This window comes from Dendropsophus ebraccatus, chromosome 7 (assembly GCF_027789765.1).
Source record: "Dendropsophus ebraccatus isolate aDenEbr1 chromosome 7, aDenEbr1.pat, whole genome shotgun sequence".
Classification (NCBI taxonomy): domain Eukaryota; kingdom Metazoa; phylum Chordata; class Amphibia; order Anura; family Hylidae; genus Dendropsophus; species Dendropsophus ebraccatus.
In genome coordinates this window covers 61,297,222-61,316,082 of record NC_091460.1, presented here as the reverse complement: position 1 = coordinate 61,316,082, position 18,861 = coordinate 61,297,222, and the positions used below count along the sequence as shown (strand labels likewise).

At 43.8% G+C, this 18,861-nt stretch overlaps 1 protein-coding gene across 1 annotated transcript in view; it reads left to right on the top strand.

Annotated features, from left to right (window-relative positions):
• Positions 1-18,861, top strand: part of SCFD2 (sec1 family domain containing 2) — a 398,883-nt gene that overhangs the window by 30,769 nt on the left and 349,253 nt on the right. The window contains 1 exon segment of the mRNA XM_069977619.1: positions 14,473-14,648. Within this exon segment, the coding sequence (XP_069833720.1) occupies positions 14,473-14,648 (176 nt within the window).

Here is an 18,861-nt window from a genome sequence, read left to right as displayed (position 1 = left end):
GTGGTGTATTCTTTTTAGTCTGACATAGTGCTCTATGCTGCAACCTCTGTCAATGATGGGACAGCTCCTGTTATGGACAGAGATGGCAACACATAGATTTTTAAATAAAAGTAAATTATAAATTTGTATAACTTTTGTATATATATATATATATATATATATATATATATATATATATATTTCTCTGGGGTACCCCTTTAAAACAGTAACAGACCACATGCGGCTCCCCAATGTCAAATCTTCCCATGACATCCCACTCCCCTATTAGCCAATCACAGACCTAAGCAAGAATGTATAGACATAGAAGCTGCCAGAAAGGTAGCAGGAGCTGCAGGACATTGGTGGGGTAAGTATACTCTCTGTTGTTCTTTTTCACGGGGAGAAAATAAAGGGAGTTTTTTTTCTTTACCCTTTTAAAATTTTGGTAAAATCCTGATCATATAACAAGTATCCTAGCAAATCAGTTGTGCATACAAGTTCGGAGCGCCTCTCTGCCATTGACATATCATCCATAGTTATGCCCCTGAGTTAATATACGTCTGTTTTCTGTTGGTTGTTAAATGCTTGTTTCAGTGACCTCATTTTATTCTAAGCAGCCTATAATCTTTTTATATATAAAAAACATGTTTGTTAAAAGTCTATTACTGGAAATGTCCAGATGAATGTCTCAGCTGGAACGATTCCTAACCACTGTGGGATCAAGCGTTGCTTTTGTGACTGATCTCCTCCCTAATCTTATTCTGTCATCTTACTGATTTGCGATATACACGTGGGCAGGTATTTTATGGGCTGCTTTTTAATTACTTTTGAAGCTAAATATAAGGCGTTATATATTCCAATAACAGATTTTGGGGTTATAAATTTTGCAGCTTTTTCCTGAAATGTCTATAGTATTGTATGTAGTTATGTGCCCATAAAATTAATAAAACTAGATTTAAAGTATCCCTGTCATTTAGAAAAATTTTTGACATGTTGGCCACTTTAAAGTTGCTGTCCATCTGTATTGCTAAGTACATTGAAGATTACTTTAAAGGGAATCTATCACTAGGTTTATGCCACTTAAATGAGGGCAGCATAAACTTTTGACGTAAATGTTGAACAGATTGGTGTTTTACTTACATCATTTTGTTCACTTGTTCTCCTAATATGCAGGAGAATAGGATTCTTGTCACACACCTCCCCCTGCCCTCCAGCTGCAGATTGACAGGTGACTGCCTGTACACAGCATGGATAGAGAGATAGAGGAGTGCCAATTGGCAGCTGGTAGGCGGAGTTTTCTGCTTCTCAGGAATACTGAGGACTACTGGGCTCATGCACATAATGGAGAGGACTACTTATAGTCCATGTTATTTAGGAAGATCTCTCTGAATCAGCTGCACAGAACAATGTAAGTGATACATCATTCTGTTCAGCTTCTTTGTCACTAGTTTGCTACCCTTATATAGGACAGCATAAACCTACTGACAGAGTCTCTCTAAGGACGTCAAGATTTTTTTGTAGTTGTTTCTGCCACCCAGCATTCTGACAGTCATAACCTTTCAAGTTATCTGTGTAAATACATATTGAAAAATAAGTTGAGACGAGAGTACTCAAGTTCTAACTATTAGTCTATGAGCCCTATTTTGTGGAAAGATTATTGTGCAAAAAATCGTTTTATTGTTTGAATTGAAGTGATAAGCTTTCTGTGTATATGCAGCAACGGTCAAACGACTAACGAAAATTTGTTCGTATGTCGTTGATTGCATCTTTTTAGCTGACCATAAAATTGGTGTTAATCATTTGCGTATCTTTCAGTGTATGTACACATTGTTCATTTGTAACTAACGACTATCCATCCGTGTATTATGGTGAAGGAATTCAGGTCGTTTGCAAAAGCGCTCGTTTAATTGGACAATTCTGAAAATTGCTTGGCCTAATAGGACCCTAAGGGGCCTATTCCACAGAGCGATTATCCCTCCGTGGAATAGAGAGAACGATCAGCCGATGATCGTGTCATCGGCTGATTATTCATTTAGGTTCAGACGTAAAATCATTGTGGAATAGCGGTGCGTGGCGGCGACCGACGATTTCAGCAGCATCATACATTACCTGTCCGGGCTGCAGGTCTTCTCCTTCTTCCTCCCGGTCCCGTGCCGCAGCAGCTTCGGAGCGGGGCTGTCTGAACTGACAGACCGTTAAGCCAATGACTGGCCGGAACCGCCGCGGCCAGCGATTGGCTGAGCGGTCTGTCAGTTCAGACAGCCCCACTCTAAAGCTGCTGTGGCACGGGACTGGGAGGAAGAAGGAGAAGACCTGCAGCCCGGACAGGTAATGTATGAAACAAGGGCTGCAAGGACATCGGTAAGCAGTCCTCGCTTAACGATCATCGGGCCGTGGAATAGGCCCAGTAAACGAGCGCCGGTCTAGCAGATCGGCGCTCGTTTACATTTTTGATCAGGTCCGTGGAATAGGACCCTAAGAGTGTCAGAAATGCTTCACGGCCTGTAACATTCATGTCGTGATTCACCAAGACATTGAATACACATTTTCTCTCTGGGCTTCACAGGATTTTAGGCCTGTGTTACTCCATTACTCTATTATATGTGTTTTTCTACTGTGTTTCCATTGCATTACTCCAGTACTAAATCATACATGTGTTTCTGCTGTGTTTTCATGTCTTGACCCTTGGCCTTGGCTTGCTTGGCTACATTGCTGCTAGTGAACCCTGACCCCGGCTGCCTCCTGACCTTGCCCTGCCTTCTGATTGATTCTGAGCCATAGACTTCTCTGTTTACTTGACTTCCTAAATGTTAGATGTGGCTTATAGTGACTTATCATTCATGGCAAGCAAAACAAGAGATAGAAATTTGAGAAAAAGTTTATAAACGTAGATGTAGTTTATGAATGTAGATTGAAAGTTACTAATTGTTCTAATGCCGTAGATCAGTGATCCCCGACCTGTGACTCTCCAGCTGGGAGTTGTAGTTTTGCACCAAATAGGGAGCCATTTGCTGGGTTTCACAGAGGATTTTATGGAGTAAATTATATTGAAATTCCAATATTGACCCTATTAGAATGCGGATGATGAACTTCAATCTTCTCACTGCTAAAATTTCCTTTAATTGAAATTGACATATTAGACAATCCTAACATGATTTTCTGCAATGTCCAATCTCGGAGGAGATGATCGCTTCATCCTTATTACTAGTATTCAATATATTTCTTCTATGCCTGGGTAGGCTGATGCCTGGTAACTTTGTGTATGAAAGTAAAAGGATCCGTTACCCGTCTCCTCAGCATCCCACATATCAATGCATTTCTCCTCAGGAGCTATGAAGTCTTTCATTATACTCACCTCAGACTGTCAAGTGACGGCTGTCACTATTCCACAGAGCCCCTTCTAGAGTTTCATTTGATGTTTGGCACACTGACATGGGCCTGCAAGGAATGGTTACCGCTGCTCGGGTTAGCAGAGGGTTACAAACCTTAAAATACATCTTTTTTCCCTTCCCTAATGGACGCTGGCCACACAGGAATAAAACGCTGAATTTGGGGAAGCGGCACTTCTCTCATGTTACATAAGAGTTCGAGCTCAGATGTGGGATTTTACATTGCGCCTCAGCAGAACTTTAGAACTTTGCTTTTTTATGTCACACCATATTTTTCTTCTGGAGTTGGAGAGACTATTGCTTACATGCCGAATGCAACACGGTTTTAGTGCAGCTGTATTGTTTTAGATTTCAGTATGTGGGCTGACACATACATTTCTTTTTCCCATTCTGTACAAGGTTTTAGACACAGTAATATATTCTATATTATTTTCTAAAATAATGTAAAATGTATAAAAATGAGGTCAGCCATGTTTTTGTGTTTGATAAAAAAAAGAACCTGCTTCGATCCGTATAATGTAAGTAGATGGAAAACGAATCCCGATAGTTGACATACAACTGCATCCATTTTTTTCCCACATAAAACAGATATGTTAAATGGACAGCGAAAGCTCCGTGAGAAGCTAGCCTTAGTGAAACTGTTTCTATACTGTAAAATAGAACACCTTAATGTGAGAGTTGTAACTTTTTTATTACCATTTGAGGTAATTTCTTAATAAATTTTTTAGTGGTCAGAGCTATGTATTTCGGAAACTGCTCCAGATCTCCTGCGTAGGCATAGTTCAGTGATTGACCTCTGACTGCCTTCAGACCTTGCTGGTAAGAACGCACTGACCCCCCCGCCAGTGATTGAGAGTGTACGGGATTTGGGGCTTTTCTTTGATTGAGCTCACCTGCAAGCTTGTTCATTATTGAAAATGGCATACTATCCCTTTTAAGTGAACAGAGTTATGCTGCAGTACTGCTACAGTTAAATAGGTTATCTGGCACTACAAAAACATGGCCACTTTTTCCCCTCTCTCAAGTGGGGTTTGGAACTCAGTTCCATTGAAGAAAATGGAGCTTAATTGCAAACCACACCTGAACTGGAGACAAGAGACGGGGAAAAGTGGCCATGCTTCGTTAGTGCTGGATAACCCCTTTAATATAGTGTTTGCAGAGGAGGTAAACATTGGCAGGAGTTGGACCCCATTGATCTACCATTGATGGCCAGAGGCATAGCTTCAAGACGATGGGCTCCAGTGCAATCTTTGTCACAGGGCCCTTCAGCAAAATGCTTTATTATTGGTACTAGCCTCCTCATATGGAAAACATAGACTTTATGGCCCCCCCTGATTTCCGATGCACCCTCTGCATCTCCTGTAGCTACGCTAGTCCATACTCTGCAGTGCTTTATTTCTGAAATACAGTGAATGCTGGTTCAGGTACATTGTAAAAATAAAAAAAAACTCTAGCGACTGTTTCTTCCTACAGAAGTTGCAGTCTCTGTTCACATGGTATACGCTGCATTTTCTGGTCTATATTCCATATACAGTACTCGAATATCTCAACTTTACATTAATGTAAGCCAGAGCGTTGGTGACCTGTATTAGAGAAAGTACGATAGACCCTAAAATAGAATATAGTGAGACTTGTTAAGCATCATAAGTTCTGTCTGTCTGCAGTTTTATATAACTGGACTTTTTGAAGTAAAAATGAACAGAACAGATTAGAGGTCTTTCGGTTTCTGGCCTTGTCTTTGTACGCAGCGCCCCCTAGAGTCACTCACAGGCAAGAAGCGTATATATTACAAATGTCACGTTTATTTATATTTCTGAATGGAAATGAAAACCATATGTTGAACTGCCTAAGGATTTAGTTCGCCTTTTTTTTTTCCTGCCTGGTAGAGGCCACTTGCTTATGTTGTATCAGTTACCTTCTTTTTTGCTAATTGTTTAAGGGTTTGTTTATACATGGAGATTTTTAGAGATAATTATAAGATGACCGCTATTATTCAGCCCTGAGAATGATTGCTTGGTACCACCACTAAAAGGAACCGCACTGTCTTTTTCGCAGGGTGGATTTTGTTGGGTTAGTTATAATGTGAAACCCCTCTTGCAGAAACCTTACAGCTCCGGGATTCAGTCCGTGCCCTTTGCTTTATTAACCCGCCTGCTCCAGTTTTGCGGAGGTCTGCATGTTTTGGCTGGCTGTTTCCTCAGACTTGGTCGCACTGATGTTGCATGCAACATGTTATTTCAGGTGTTGATTCATGTTTGCTTTAAAGCAATGCAGCCCTCTTTTCTTCTTTGTATGCTACAGTTTGACAGATTAATGGTGAGCACTTTTGAAGAAAGCTGTTGGACAGACCACAATGTGTTTTGCTTTTATCTTGCACTTTTTTTTAATTTTCTTTAGACTAAAAAGCTTAGAAAAAGAGAAAAATGAAATGACACAGTCATTTGTGGTATATACATGTAAGATATGTAAGATTTTTCTGTGGTAAGTTACATACACCTATTTGCAACAGTGAATATTGTTCCAAGCTGGAAACACAAGACATGATAATATTGCTTAGTTGGCTCACAGTTCTAGTCCAGCACCCTTAAGAATCTCAAGGGTGATCGAGAACTATGCTAAAGCAAAAAAAGAAAAAGTTTTGTGGTTATGAACATGCTATACTCCTTATGTTGCCTTTTAGTGTTTAGTTTAGTGTTGTTTTTCACACTATTTATAGGGTTTTTTAAGGCGGGATTCACTGCAGTCCGTCTTTTTTTTCATCCGTTTGCAAAAAACATGTATTTGTTTGCATCCATTCTGATCCATTGACTTCCACATACACGTTTTTGTGTACACTAAAGAAAGGATGTTTTTTAAAACATATTTTGTTCCTTTTTTAGTTTTTATAGAATGGAAGTCAATGGAAAAATGGATCATACTGGATGCACGCAAATACATCTGTTGTTTTTTTGTTTTTTTTAAATAGACAAAAGAAACAGACTGCAAAAATGTAATGTGAACCCAGCCTCAATTGGTATCAGAAAGTTAAATAGATTTGTGAATTACTTCTATTTCAGTACTTATCAGCTGCCATATATCTTGCAGGAAGTGGTGTATTCTTTCCAGTCTGACACAGCGCTCTATGCTGCCACCTATGTCCATGTTAGGAACTCTCCAGAGCAATAGAAAATTCCCATAGAAAACCTCTTCTGAATTAGACAGTTCCTGACATGGACAGATGTGGCAGCAGAGAGCACTGTGTCAGACTGAAACAAATACACCACTTCCTGCTAAACATACAGCAGCTGATATGAACTGGAAGGCATGTGTTTTTTAAAAAGAAGTAATTTACTATTCTGTATAACTTTCTAACACCAGTTGAATTTTTTTTTGGGCAGGACCCCTTTAAGCAACTTATTTATACTTTTCTCTGACCATCCAAACTGACAATCAAGGATTGTTCATGTCCCTGAAATAATACAGTCCTGGGATTTCAGCTGGGTTTCTTTTAGTCTCACAAGTATTTTTGACGGCAGAACTAGCACAGTTGGCATCCTATTCTTCAAAAGTACTTTACTTCAAGCTTTGCATAAATCTACATTGTAAGTAAATGCAAGAAACTTAATAAATACAAACTGTATTATATCTTTCTCCAGTTTTCAGGCCTTAATTCCTGCCACCCCCTCCTAAAGTTAACATTAGCTTTGCAAAAATTGCTTTAGGGTAGCTTCACACATACCAGAATCGCAGCGAATTTCATACTGCAAGTCCCACAGTGAAGTCCGCTGCAATTCCTATTTTTCCCAATTTTCATTCCGCTGCGAGTATGTAAACCCCATCCCCCTTACCCCACCGCTGACTCAGTGCCTGTGGTGGGACAGCTCACTGGGCTCATCGGGACATCAGGGAGCAGGGGGCCACAAAAGCAGGCCAGAGCGCGGACTCGTAAAGTATTCACTAGTCAGCGGTAGGTTGAGGGGGGGGCCGGGTTTTCATACTCTCAGCGGGATGAAAAATCTGCTGCATGTATGTAATCCCGTACAAACTGACAGTACTGGGAATTGCAGTGGAATTTCACTGCGGAACTTGCAGTGTGAAATCTGCTGCAATTCTGGTATGTGTGAAGCTACCCTAAAAGGGTGCCTTCACGTGTACTGCATCGCAGCGAATTTTACTCTGCGGGTTCCACAGCAAAATCTGCTGTGATACTGTGTACTGTTATGGCCTATGGGCTCTACATTCTCACAGTAGATTTTCATTCCACTGCCCAAAATGTAGCCACAGCCTACTTAACTCAACAGCTGCTGGGCTAACAAGTGAATACATTATCTGTCCATGCTCCAGCTTGATTCTCCAACTCCTGGGTCTCCTTGCTTCTCCATCGCCGGCTCCTGCTCAGCCAATCCGTGCAGGATTTCACTGCAGCTACTGACCGGGACAGCAGTGCCTCCGGAGCCAAAGAAGCAAGCTGAAGCGCAGACAGATAATTTATTCATTTGTTAGCCTGGTAGCAGTGGTGTAGCTACCGCGTTTGCAGCAGTCACCGCTGCGACCGGGCCGCTACCAAGGGAGGGCCCACGACGCCCCCCCCTTGCCACTGCACTGCCCCCCTCCGATTCCCTCTTGTGACCGCAAGCAGGGTTTTGCTTGCGGTCACAAGAGGGAGACTGGGACGGGCCCCGGCTGCCGTGCGGCTCCCGGCTTCATGTCTGTCCCGGCCGCACACGCACCATAGAGCTCTGTGTACACCGGGGATGGTACTTCTTCCGGTGCATTGACCTCTGTGCCGGAAGTACCATCCCCAGCGGGCACAAAGCTCTATGGTGCGTGTGCGGCCGGGGACGGGACAGACATGGAGTCGGGAGCCGCGCAGCAGCCGACAGCCAGACCGAGGAGGAGAGAGACACGGCGGGGGTGCGAGTTGTCAGGTGAGTTGTGTGTTTTTTTGTTTTTTTTGCACAGACTGGGGGCCATTATAATGGCCATCATAAAGGGGGATTACAATAGGGGCCATCTACAAAGGGGGATTACAGTGAGGGCCATCTACAAAGGGGGATTACAATGGGGGCCATCTATAAAGGAGGATTACAACGGTAGCCATCTATAAAGGGGGATTACAATGGGGGCCATCTATAAGGGGGATTACAATGGGGGCCATCTATAAGGGGGATTATAAAGGGGGATTACAATGGGACCATCTATAAAGGGGATTACAATGGGGGCCATTTATGTGGGGACCATTATAAGGGGCATCTATAAGGGGGAAACATTGGGGGATTACATGGGGAGAGTATGCATTAGGGCATGTACTATAGTGGATCACAGAGGGGGGCATATACTATAAGGGGGTCACATAGAGTCAGCCTACCCACTAAATGAGGGTGTAAAGGGGCCAATACAGATGTGCAGTGTGTAGAGAGATGAGGATGGTGACAAAGTGAGGAGCCTAACATGTCTGTCTGGCAGATTCTGTGGTTCGTGGCTCGTAGAAGTTTTCATAACGGCGGAGGACAGAAGAAGAAGATAAAAAGGGAAGAACTCCGATCAGAGAAGACGTCCCATGTGAGTCACCTGATGTAACGGCTACCTCTATATGACTGGATGAGGTGATAGTGATCTGTGTACAGTAGCAGCGGTGGTGTTAGTCAGTATGTGGTGACATTAGTCAGTATGTGGTGGTATTAGTCAGTAGCTGCGGTGGCATTAGTCAGTATGTGGTGGTGTTATTTGTTACTTGTTATCTGGTACTGTGTTTTATTGGATTTAGTATTCAGGATCTGGTCAGTAACAATATGGTGGTTGTGGTGTGGCGGTAATATTTCCTTCCTATATACTGGTATTATTGGCAATATTGGTCTCAGTATACAGGATTTGGTTAGTAACAGTATGGCGGTAATATGCATGGTGATATTTCCCATATACTGGTATTATTGGTAATATCAGTCTTGAGATAGACCAGGGCCCAAGAGACATTAGCTACGCCCCTGCCTGGTAGCTGTTGAGTTATTGCAGCAGATTTTGCTGCGGAACTCACAACGTGAAAACTGCTGCAATATGATACATGTAAAGGCACCCTAAAATCTGTTTGATGACATAGAGTACAGGTCATTGAGGGATCAGATTACAGCTGGTCATAGAAATCCGTCCAGAGGGAAGGAGGAGTGCTAGAGAGACATGACCAACAGAGACATTATTAGTTTGTGTGAAATGTTTTAAAAGGTAAGGGAGAAATATACATTTTACATTGTTACGTTTTTCATGCATTGATCAAAACATATTGCTACATTTGCATATGTATGAAAACATAAAGGAGGCAAAAGTAGTGAATACATCCCGGCAGAGCACATAACTACATGGGTTGGGACTCTCACGGCATCCTCCTGTCTGCTACTCTACTTCTTGTATTACTCAGCACAACTAAACCAACATGACTATATCCTAAACTGCACTTCTACTACAGATCTGGTCGTTCTCTTATCAAGTGTTTATTGGAACTTTGTCAAGTGTGTTTCAGAGACTTTAATTAAAGAGACCTTATACTGTCAGTTCTGTATTAGCAGCTGCACATTTACAATTAGTAAACTAACTCAACTTTATTCCAAGACTCTGTGATTATTCGCCACCACCGCCAAAGCACACACACCGCAACCTTGGCACATTCTCAACTTTCTGTAGGTGGCGGCTCCTACCATCCGGGAGGGTCACTGCACCACTCTTGACATCCGTGACTACATAACCCCAAGGGACCCAGTAGCAACCCAGCAGGACACTGACCACAGGGAAAAAGTGTACAGCCAACCCGATAAAATAAAAGCAGGTGTGCTAGCACACCTTTGTGCCCTCCAGGCACTGGCGTCACATGACAACATCTCAAGGTCTGGCTGCATCTTGGCCATCCACCATAGAAGTGCAGTCACACTACAACACCTAACAAGTGACCGCCTGCTCCTCCGATATAACATTACACTGGGGGTACACCACAGATGAATCCCGGTACTCACCAGATGGAGTATTTCTTATTTATTGGCGCATAACTTGCAGGTACATTCAGGGCCGGTTTTAGACTAGATGTGGCCCTGGGCAAAGTTAAAGGTGGGGCCCCAAATGCTGAAATATTTTAGCAACAATTTAAGGTCCCCATACATTTTACTCTTTTGTTGGTGGTTCCTGTTGCTCCTGGTGGGTTCGGCCATCAGTGTAAGGTGTATGGGGCTCTCTGGACAGTCCTCTGACAGATGATATCAGTGGACATAGGGGATCAAGCTTGATGGAAAATCAATGCCCAACCTCTTTGTTCTAAGAGAGATAAGCCACCATCAGATCTGTATGGCTATGGCTTTACCCTCTCATAGAAAACACAGGAAAACTCAGATGTGCCAAATTTCTGTGTATGGGGAGGACGGGACCAGATGGGAGAGATAATTGTCAGCTGAAGGAATGTTCAGCCAGCAGTTATTGGAAGCATACGGCCACTTTTAAGGCCGTATTACACGGCCTGATATTCTGCAGAAGTGAGCGCCAATCTGGTAGAATGGAGCTCGCTTAGAGAGCCTACTACAGCAAAACCTATGGAGGAGATTTATCAAACTGGTGTAAAGAAGAACTGGCTCAGTTGCCCCTAGCAACCAATCAGATTCCACCTACTTAGAATCTGAGTAATGAAAGGTGGAATCTGATAAGTTGCTAGGGGCAACTGAGCCAGTTTCACTTTACACTATGTTTGATAAATCTCCCCCTATGTGTATATATACAGTATATCATTAGTGATGTGTGTGCAATCCTTGCTGTATATAGTAAACAATAAAGATATATATACTACCTGATCACGTTCCCCGGTGTCCTCAGGCCATGTCTGTGATATATACTACCTGATCATGTTCCCCGGTGTCCTCAGGCCTTGTCTGTGATATATACTACCTGATCATGTTCCCCGGTGTCCTCAGGCCTTGTCTGTGATATATACTACCTGATCATGTTCCCCGGTGTCCTCAGGCCTTGTCTGTGATATATACTACCTGATCATGTTCCCCGTTGTCCCCAGTGTCCTCACAGAGCGATAGCGTCCTGATTCGGACAATTTTCGCTCCATGTATTAGGGCCCTTACTCAGTTCAGAAGTTTACATGCCGCTACATGTCAGGACTACCGCTACATGCCGGGACCGCAGCTACATGCCGGGACCGCAGCTACATGTCGGGACCGCCCCTACATGTCGGGACCGCCCCTACATGTCGGGACCGCCTCTACATGTCAGGACCGCCCCTACATGTCGGGACCGCCCCTACATGTCGGGACCGCCCCTACATGTCGGGACCGCCCCTACATGTCGGGACCGACCCTACATGTCGGGACCGACCCTACATGTCGGGACCGCCCCTACATGTCGGGACCGCCCCTACATGTCGGGACTGCCCCTACATGTCAGGACCGCCGCTACATTCTGGGACTGCCCCTACATGTCAGGACCGCCGCTACATTCTGGGACTGCCACTACATGCCAGGACTGCCGCTAAATGCCAGGAATGCCGCTAAATGCCAGGACTGCCGCTAAATGTCAGGACTGCCCGCTAGGGGTGTAAATACAAGAACTATTTATATGAATTGCTTTAAAAAAATAAATTTAAAAAAATCACTATAATCAGGACCAAATATTACCTCCATACCGTTATTGAAGAAAACACACTATATTTAGGCCAATATTACCACCATAAAAGTGACCTCCCCATAATGACTCTATATACACTATATACAGACCAATGTTACCTCCATAGAGTGACCACCGCATAATGACTCTATATACACTATATACAGACCAATATTACCGCTATAGACTGACCACTGTATAATAAATGACTGTATATACACTGTATACAGACCAATATTATGTGGCTGTCACCCTATGGCTGTACTATTGGTGTATATAGTGTATATATAGAGTCATTATGTGGCAGTCAATCTATGGCAGTAATGACTCTACGCTATATACAGACCAATATTATTGCCATAGGCTGACCCCTGTATAATGACTTTATATACACTCTATATACAGACCAATATTACCGCCATAGAGTGACCACTGCATAATGACTCTATATACAGACCAATATTACTGCCATAGACTGACCCCTGTATAATGACTCTATATACACTGTATGCAGACCAATATTATGTGGCGATCACTCTATGGCTGTACTATATATACTGTACTGTGGCTGTACTGTATATAGTGTCATTATGTGGTAGTCAATCTATGGCAATAATGACTCTATATATACGCTATATACAGACCAATATTAATGCCAAAGAGTGACCACTGCATAATGACACTATATACAGACCAATATTACCGCCATAGAGTGACCACTGCATAATGACTCTATATACAGACCAAAATTACTGCCATAGACTGACCCCTGTATAATGACTCTATATACACACTATATACAGACCAATATTATGTGGGCGATCACTCTATGGTTGTACTATTGGTCTGTATATAGTGTGTATATAGAGTCATTATGTGGTGGTCACTGTATGGCGGTAATATTGGTCTGTATATAGTGTCATTATGTGGTAGTCAATCTATGGCAGTAATGAGTGTATATATATATACGCTATATACAGACCAATATTAATGCCAAAGAGTGACCACTGCATAATGACACTATATACAGACCAATATTACCGCCATAGAGTGACCACTGCATAATGACTCTATATACAGACCAAAATTACTGCCATAGACTGACCCCTGTATAATGACTCTATATACACACTATATACAGACCAATATTATGTGGCGATCACTCTATGGTTGTACTATTGGTCTGTATATAGTGTGTATATAGAGTCATTATGTGGTGGTCACTGTATGGTGGTAATATTGGTCTGTATATAGTGTCATTATGTGGTAGTAAATCTATGGCAGTAATGAGTGTATATATATACGCTATATACAGACCAATATTAATGCCAAAGAGTGACCACTGCATAATGACACTATATACAGACCAATATTACCACCATACAGTGACCACCACCTAAAGACTGAATACCACCTTATTTTTTTCTCAATAAAATACACCGTATTGCCTTAGTGATGTCATCATACACTATACATAGGAGCTGCAGCAATTACATAGGACTGATGAGGCCGGAGAATGGCTGCAGCTCCTATATACAGTCTATTCACCTCAACACTTGGAGTCAGCAGTGCTTATACACACACACCATTATATATATATATATATATACACACACTCACACACCCATGAAAACACATTATACAGATACAAACCATCCAGTCCACACACTATACACAGGACATGTAACACACACTACATTCATGCATTATACACCTACATTCATACACATTACACACTACATGTACAGAATACTTACTCCCTCTAGCATGCTGGGTGTAGTGGTGCATCTCCCTCATGTTCCTTGCAGCAGGCGGCTGTCATCCTCACCCGGAAGCCCTCTCCTCCATCGTCCCGACAGCTCCACACCAGAGCAGGAAGTCACGTGCAGAGAGGAGCTGGAGGGAGGGGGAGCAGACACGGAGCCCAGCGTCCTGCAGCCTCTGCATGACCCCTGATAGCAGCAGCCAGGGATCACTCCCAGACGCTGCAGGATGCTGTCTGTGCTCTCCTCTCCACTGGAACTGCGGTAGGGGGCCCCTGGGGGATGGGGGCCCTGGGCATTTGCCCTGCTTGCCCCCCCCTAACGCCGGCCCTGGGTACATTAAGGACGTGTTTCGTCTAACATAGCCTTCATCAGCTCATGAACTGAGGAATGCTATGTTAGCCGAAAAGCATCCTTAGTGTACCTGTCTGTTGTGCACCAATAAATAAGCATTACTTCATCTGGTGAGTACCGGGATTTATCTATTCTACAAAAAAGTATATAGAATATATACAATATTTCTTCCCTAAGATGCAATGGTGCAATACATTTGCAGAATGTAATGCATACTTTTTAGAATCATGAATTCTATAAGTAAGAACTGTAGACTAAATGGTAAAAATGAAAACAATACAGGGATTCATTTATTTTTCTCTTGTCCTGTTTTAATAATGTTATATAAAGCCGTGATTAATGTTGGCTTCCTTTCCTATTTACAGGTAGAGTAACTCCTGAGCAACTCCGATCCCATACTCTTCTCTTCAAACAAAACAAGCAAGCTCTAGAAAACCACTGTGGTCTGCTTCAGCTGGCCTTAGCTGCAGTCCAGACATTAAAACATCCTGAATGTGCCAAGTGGGACACCCTGCTTGCATTCGAAAGACTGGTCTTGCAGGTAAACTCCACATATATATATATATAGTTGTACATCTATTAAGATAAGTTGGTTACCATTCTACAATATGGCACTACTGGCAACTTGGTTACTTCCAGTGTTGCAGCTACAATAAAACATTTTTTTCCCCGAAAGCAGCTGCTACTTTATGTCTTGCGGTCAGTGTAGAATCACTGAGGCTTCTTAGTAAATTTGTTGATAATAATGAGTAGAATAAATAGGAAGTAATTGGCAGTTCCCGCTATAGGACTACGTTAATAAGGAAGGAGGCCCTGTACCATGCTTTTCTTTGACAAAGTACCAAGTGCCAACGCCTGCAAATAATTCCTGTTGCTGCTTAAAATCACCGACTGCCAATTGCTATAACTGTCTGTGTGTGGGAGGATGGACGCAGGGATTGAGGAAATGTGGAATTATAGAAAGGGAGAAATCTATCATTCCACATTAGTATTTGATAAAGTCTCCAAGTCAGCAGAAGTTAATACAAGTTGTAATTATACCAAGTCTTCTGTGTGATAAAATGGCACACAATAGTTCTCCAGAAACTGGTCATGGTAACTAAAGTGCTACAAAAACAGATATTGATACAAGCCCAAGTAACACATTGGCATGTTAAAAACAGTGGCTGAATTGTCAATTAATCTGCTTGTGCACAGACTATATAATGCATATGGCATCGGTGATCATTATTTATTGCTTTGACTGTACTATTTAGAAAGGTAATATAAAATGCTAGGTTTGGGAAGGACCCTATATATACCTAACCATGTAGCAATAGTAGAAAGTTGGCATGTTCCTTTTAAACCCACTATAACCAACATATTTATCAGACAAACTATTTTTTATTGTTTTTTTCTAAAACTCAACCTCCTCTAGGGTGGCAGGAAAGTTAGGTTTTAGTTTTGTTGTGAAAACCCAGCAGATTTACTGGGGGCAGTTCACTAAATCTATCTGTTTGGGAGACTAAAAACCACTAACGTCCACTAAATCTGACTAAATAAGGGCCATAGTCATGATTGTAAGCTGGCCAGCAGGGCCGTAACTTTGTAATCTCTGATTTTTGTCCGTGTATGTACCCCCACAATTGTAAAGTGCTGTGAAATGTGTTGGAACTATAAAAATAAACTTATTATTATAGAGGTACAGTGCTTTTCAGGGTTCTTCATACATTCCCAATATAAATTGATCATATGATAAAGAAGAAGACTTTGAACTGGTTATTTTCTGTGACTTAATTCAGTATCTTCATGTATAGAAGTGTATAAATTTCCCCAAGACTCATAGAAAGCCTGTGAGTCCTACCTCCTCCTCCTACACAACTAGTCCTGTGTACAAAACTCATACAAACAAGCTTACAGTCATTGTGTATATATAGGCTGGGGAATCAGGACTCAGAGGCTTTGGGCCCCTGGTCACTACGGAAATCACGCGGATAACTTGCTGATTCTGTGCACGCTTTTGCTTGACTCTCAGCCCATCCCATATACTCCATTCTGTGCTCAGGCGGATTTAGCTGTCCGCCCAAAGAATTGATATTCACTATGAAGCCTATGGGACCGGCGGAACTTCAAGCGGGGGAGGGGGGGGGGGGTGGGCTGGAGGGGAGAGTGATAATGGGGGGGGGGAGGTGATACACTTCGGTGATAATGAAGGACCATCTTTTTTCTGGGTTACCTTTCAATAGACATATGGTCTACACTTCTGTGATGGCATAGTGCAAATGGAAAACACAGTAGTGCAATAGGGAGGAAAGCTCTGGGTACTCACTTACTCACTTTTAGAGTTAGTGGCTGGGAATGTGGGGTACATTATACATTTCATCCCACCTAAAACCTAAATTGAGAAGCATAAGACAACAAGAATGTGAGTGCAGGAATTTCGTTTTTCTGTGTTACCTTAGAGAGTCTATTGGAAGCAATACGAATTACATTCCAAAATGTAGTGAAAAATACTAATAGATTGCAATGTTGTTTTGTAACTTCTGCAAACCACAAAGTAGACTCTTTGTAAACTTGACATTTTACACCATGACTGTTCTCACTACTGCATTGTATGGTTTTGTGGGTTACATTATACACACTGGTTGTGTTGGTTTCACAAGCAGCATGTCTGGCTTTTTGTAACTACTTGGTTGCTCATTTTTAGTTGGCGTTACTACAAATTATCCTTGGTATAGAGGCTTATTGTACTTGTATAACTTTCACAGTGACCGGAATCGGCACACCTGGAGCACAGCTGCCCCCTATGCTAACCTTCATAATATATTTATACCTTATGGGCGTCTTCTAGTGAGACTTGTTTTCATCACCTTGTCATAAAATGCAGTACAAAGAATCTCCATCACAGTCACCTGGAGAGAGAGAAAATAAGATAGATCTAAAAACATTCAGAAACACCTTAAGGACTACATGCAAGCAATATATACATACATAGATACAAGGTAGTGACAGAGTTATCCCTTACTACATAACCTGCCAACAAGCCACTAACCATTTATGATCCTTTATAGCCAGGGGCGTAACTAGAAATGGCTGGGCCCCATAGCAAACTTTTGATTGGGGCCCCAACCCCCTCAATCGACCACTACGCCATAAACACACTCAGCTCTACACAGGTTCTGTACACCATATAAATTACAGTACAGTTATATTAAGTGACTCACAGGGGACGTCTTCTCTGATCGGAGTTCTTTCCTTTTCATCTTCTCCATCCGTCCTGGGCCATTATGAGAACTTCTCCGAGCCACAAATCCACAGAATCTGCCAGACAGACATATTAGACTCCTCACTCTGGCACCATCCTCATCTCTATACACACTGCACATCTGTACTGTCCCCTTTACACCCTCATTTAGTGGGTAGCCCTGACTCTGTGACCCCCTAATAATATATGCCCCCCTCTGTGTATTCCCTCTCCCCCTATGTTGCCCCCCCCAAATAGATGGCCCCTCTCCCCCCATGTTGCCCTCCTTATAGATGGCCCCCTCTCCCCCCACCCTCCCTTATAGATGGCCTCCTCTCCCCCTCCATATAGATGGCCTCCTCTACCCCCTCCCTTATAGATGGCCTCCTCTCCCCCCTCCTTATAGATGGCCCCCTTTCCCCCCACCCTCCCTTATGGATGGTCCCCTCTCCCCCCTTATGGATGGTCCCCTCTCCCCCCACCCTCCCTTATAGATGTCCCCCTCTTTCCCCCCCACCCTCATAGATGCCCCCCTCTTTCCCCCCACCCTCATAGATGTCCCCCTCTTTCCCCCCCACCCTCATAGATGTCCCCCTCTTTCCCCCCCCACGCTCATAGATGTCCCCCTCTTTCCCCCACCCTCATAGATGGCCCCCTTTCCCCCCCACCCTCATAGATGCCCCCCTCTTTCCCCCCCACCCTCATAGATGCTCCCTTTCCCCCCCACCCTCATAGATGGCCCCCTTTCCCCCCCACCCTCATAGATGGCCCCCTTTCCCCCCCACCCTCATAGATGGCCCCCTTCCCCCCACCCTCATAGATGCCCCCCTCTTTCCCCCCCACCCTCATAGATGCCCCCCTCTTTCCCCCCCACCCTCATAGATGCCCCCCTCTTTCCCCCCCCCCCCCACCCTCATAGATGCCCCCCTCTTTCCCCCCACCCTGCAGGCTGATAAAAAACAAAACTTAACTCACCTGACAACGCGCTCCCACGTCGATCCTCACTTCTCCTGGTCTGTCCCCGGCTGCTGCGCGGCTGCCGGGGGTGTCGCGTCTTATCCCCGGCAGCGCGCGCATCCCAGAACTCCCTGCGCGCCGGAACCGGAGGTCAGGGCCCAAGGCGCGCAGGGAGTTCTGGGATGCGCGGCTGCCGGGGATAAGACGCGACACCCCCGGCAGCCGCGCAGCAGCCGGGGGAAGACGGAGCCCGACTCTTGTGACCGCAAGCAAAACAATGCTTGCGGTCACAAGAGTGATTGATCGGGCGGGCCCCCCTTCGTGGCCACTGCCTGGACCCCAAACAGCTGTAGCACCTGGGAGGCCTGCTCAGCCGCCGGGTGCTACAGGCTATGTGAGCTCCGGGGGCCCGCGCCACGGGCCCCCGATACGGCGGGGCCCCGTAGCGGCCGCTACGGCTGCTACGGCGGTAGTTCCGCCAGTGTTTATAGCCCATATTTCATATACCAGCTGATGTGTCTCTGCTCTATGTGCTTAGAGCAGATATTTTTTATGATAAACCTTAGTGGCTGTC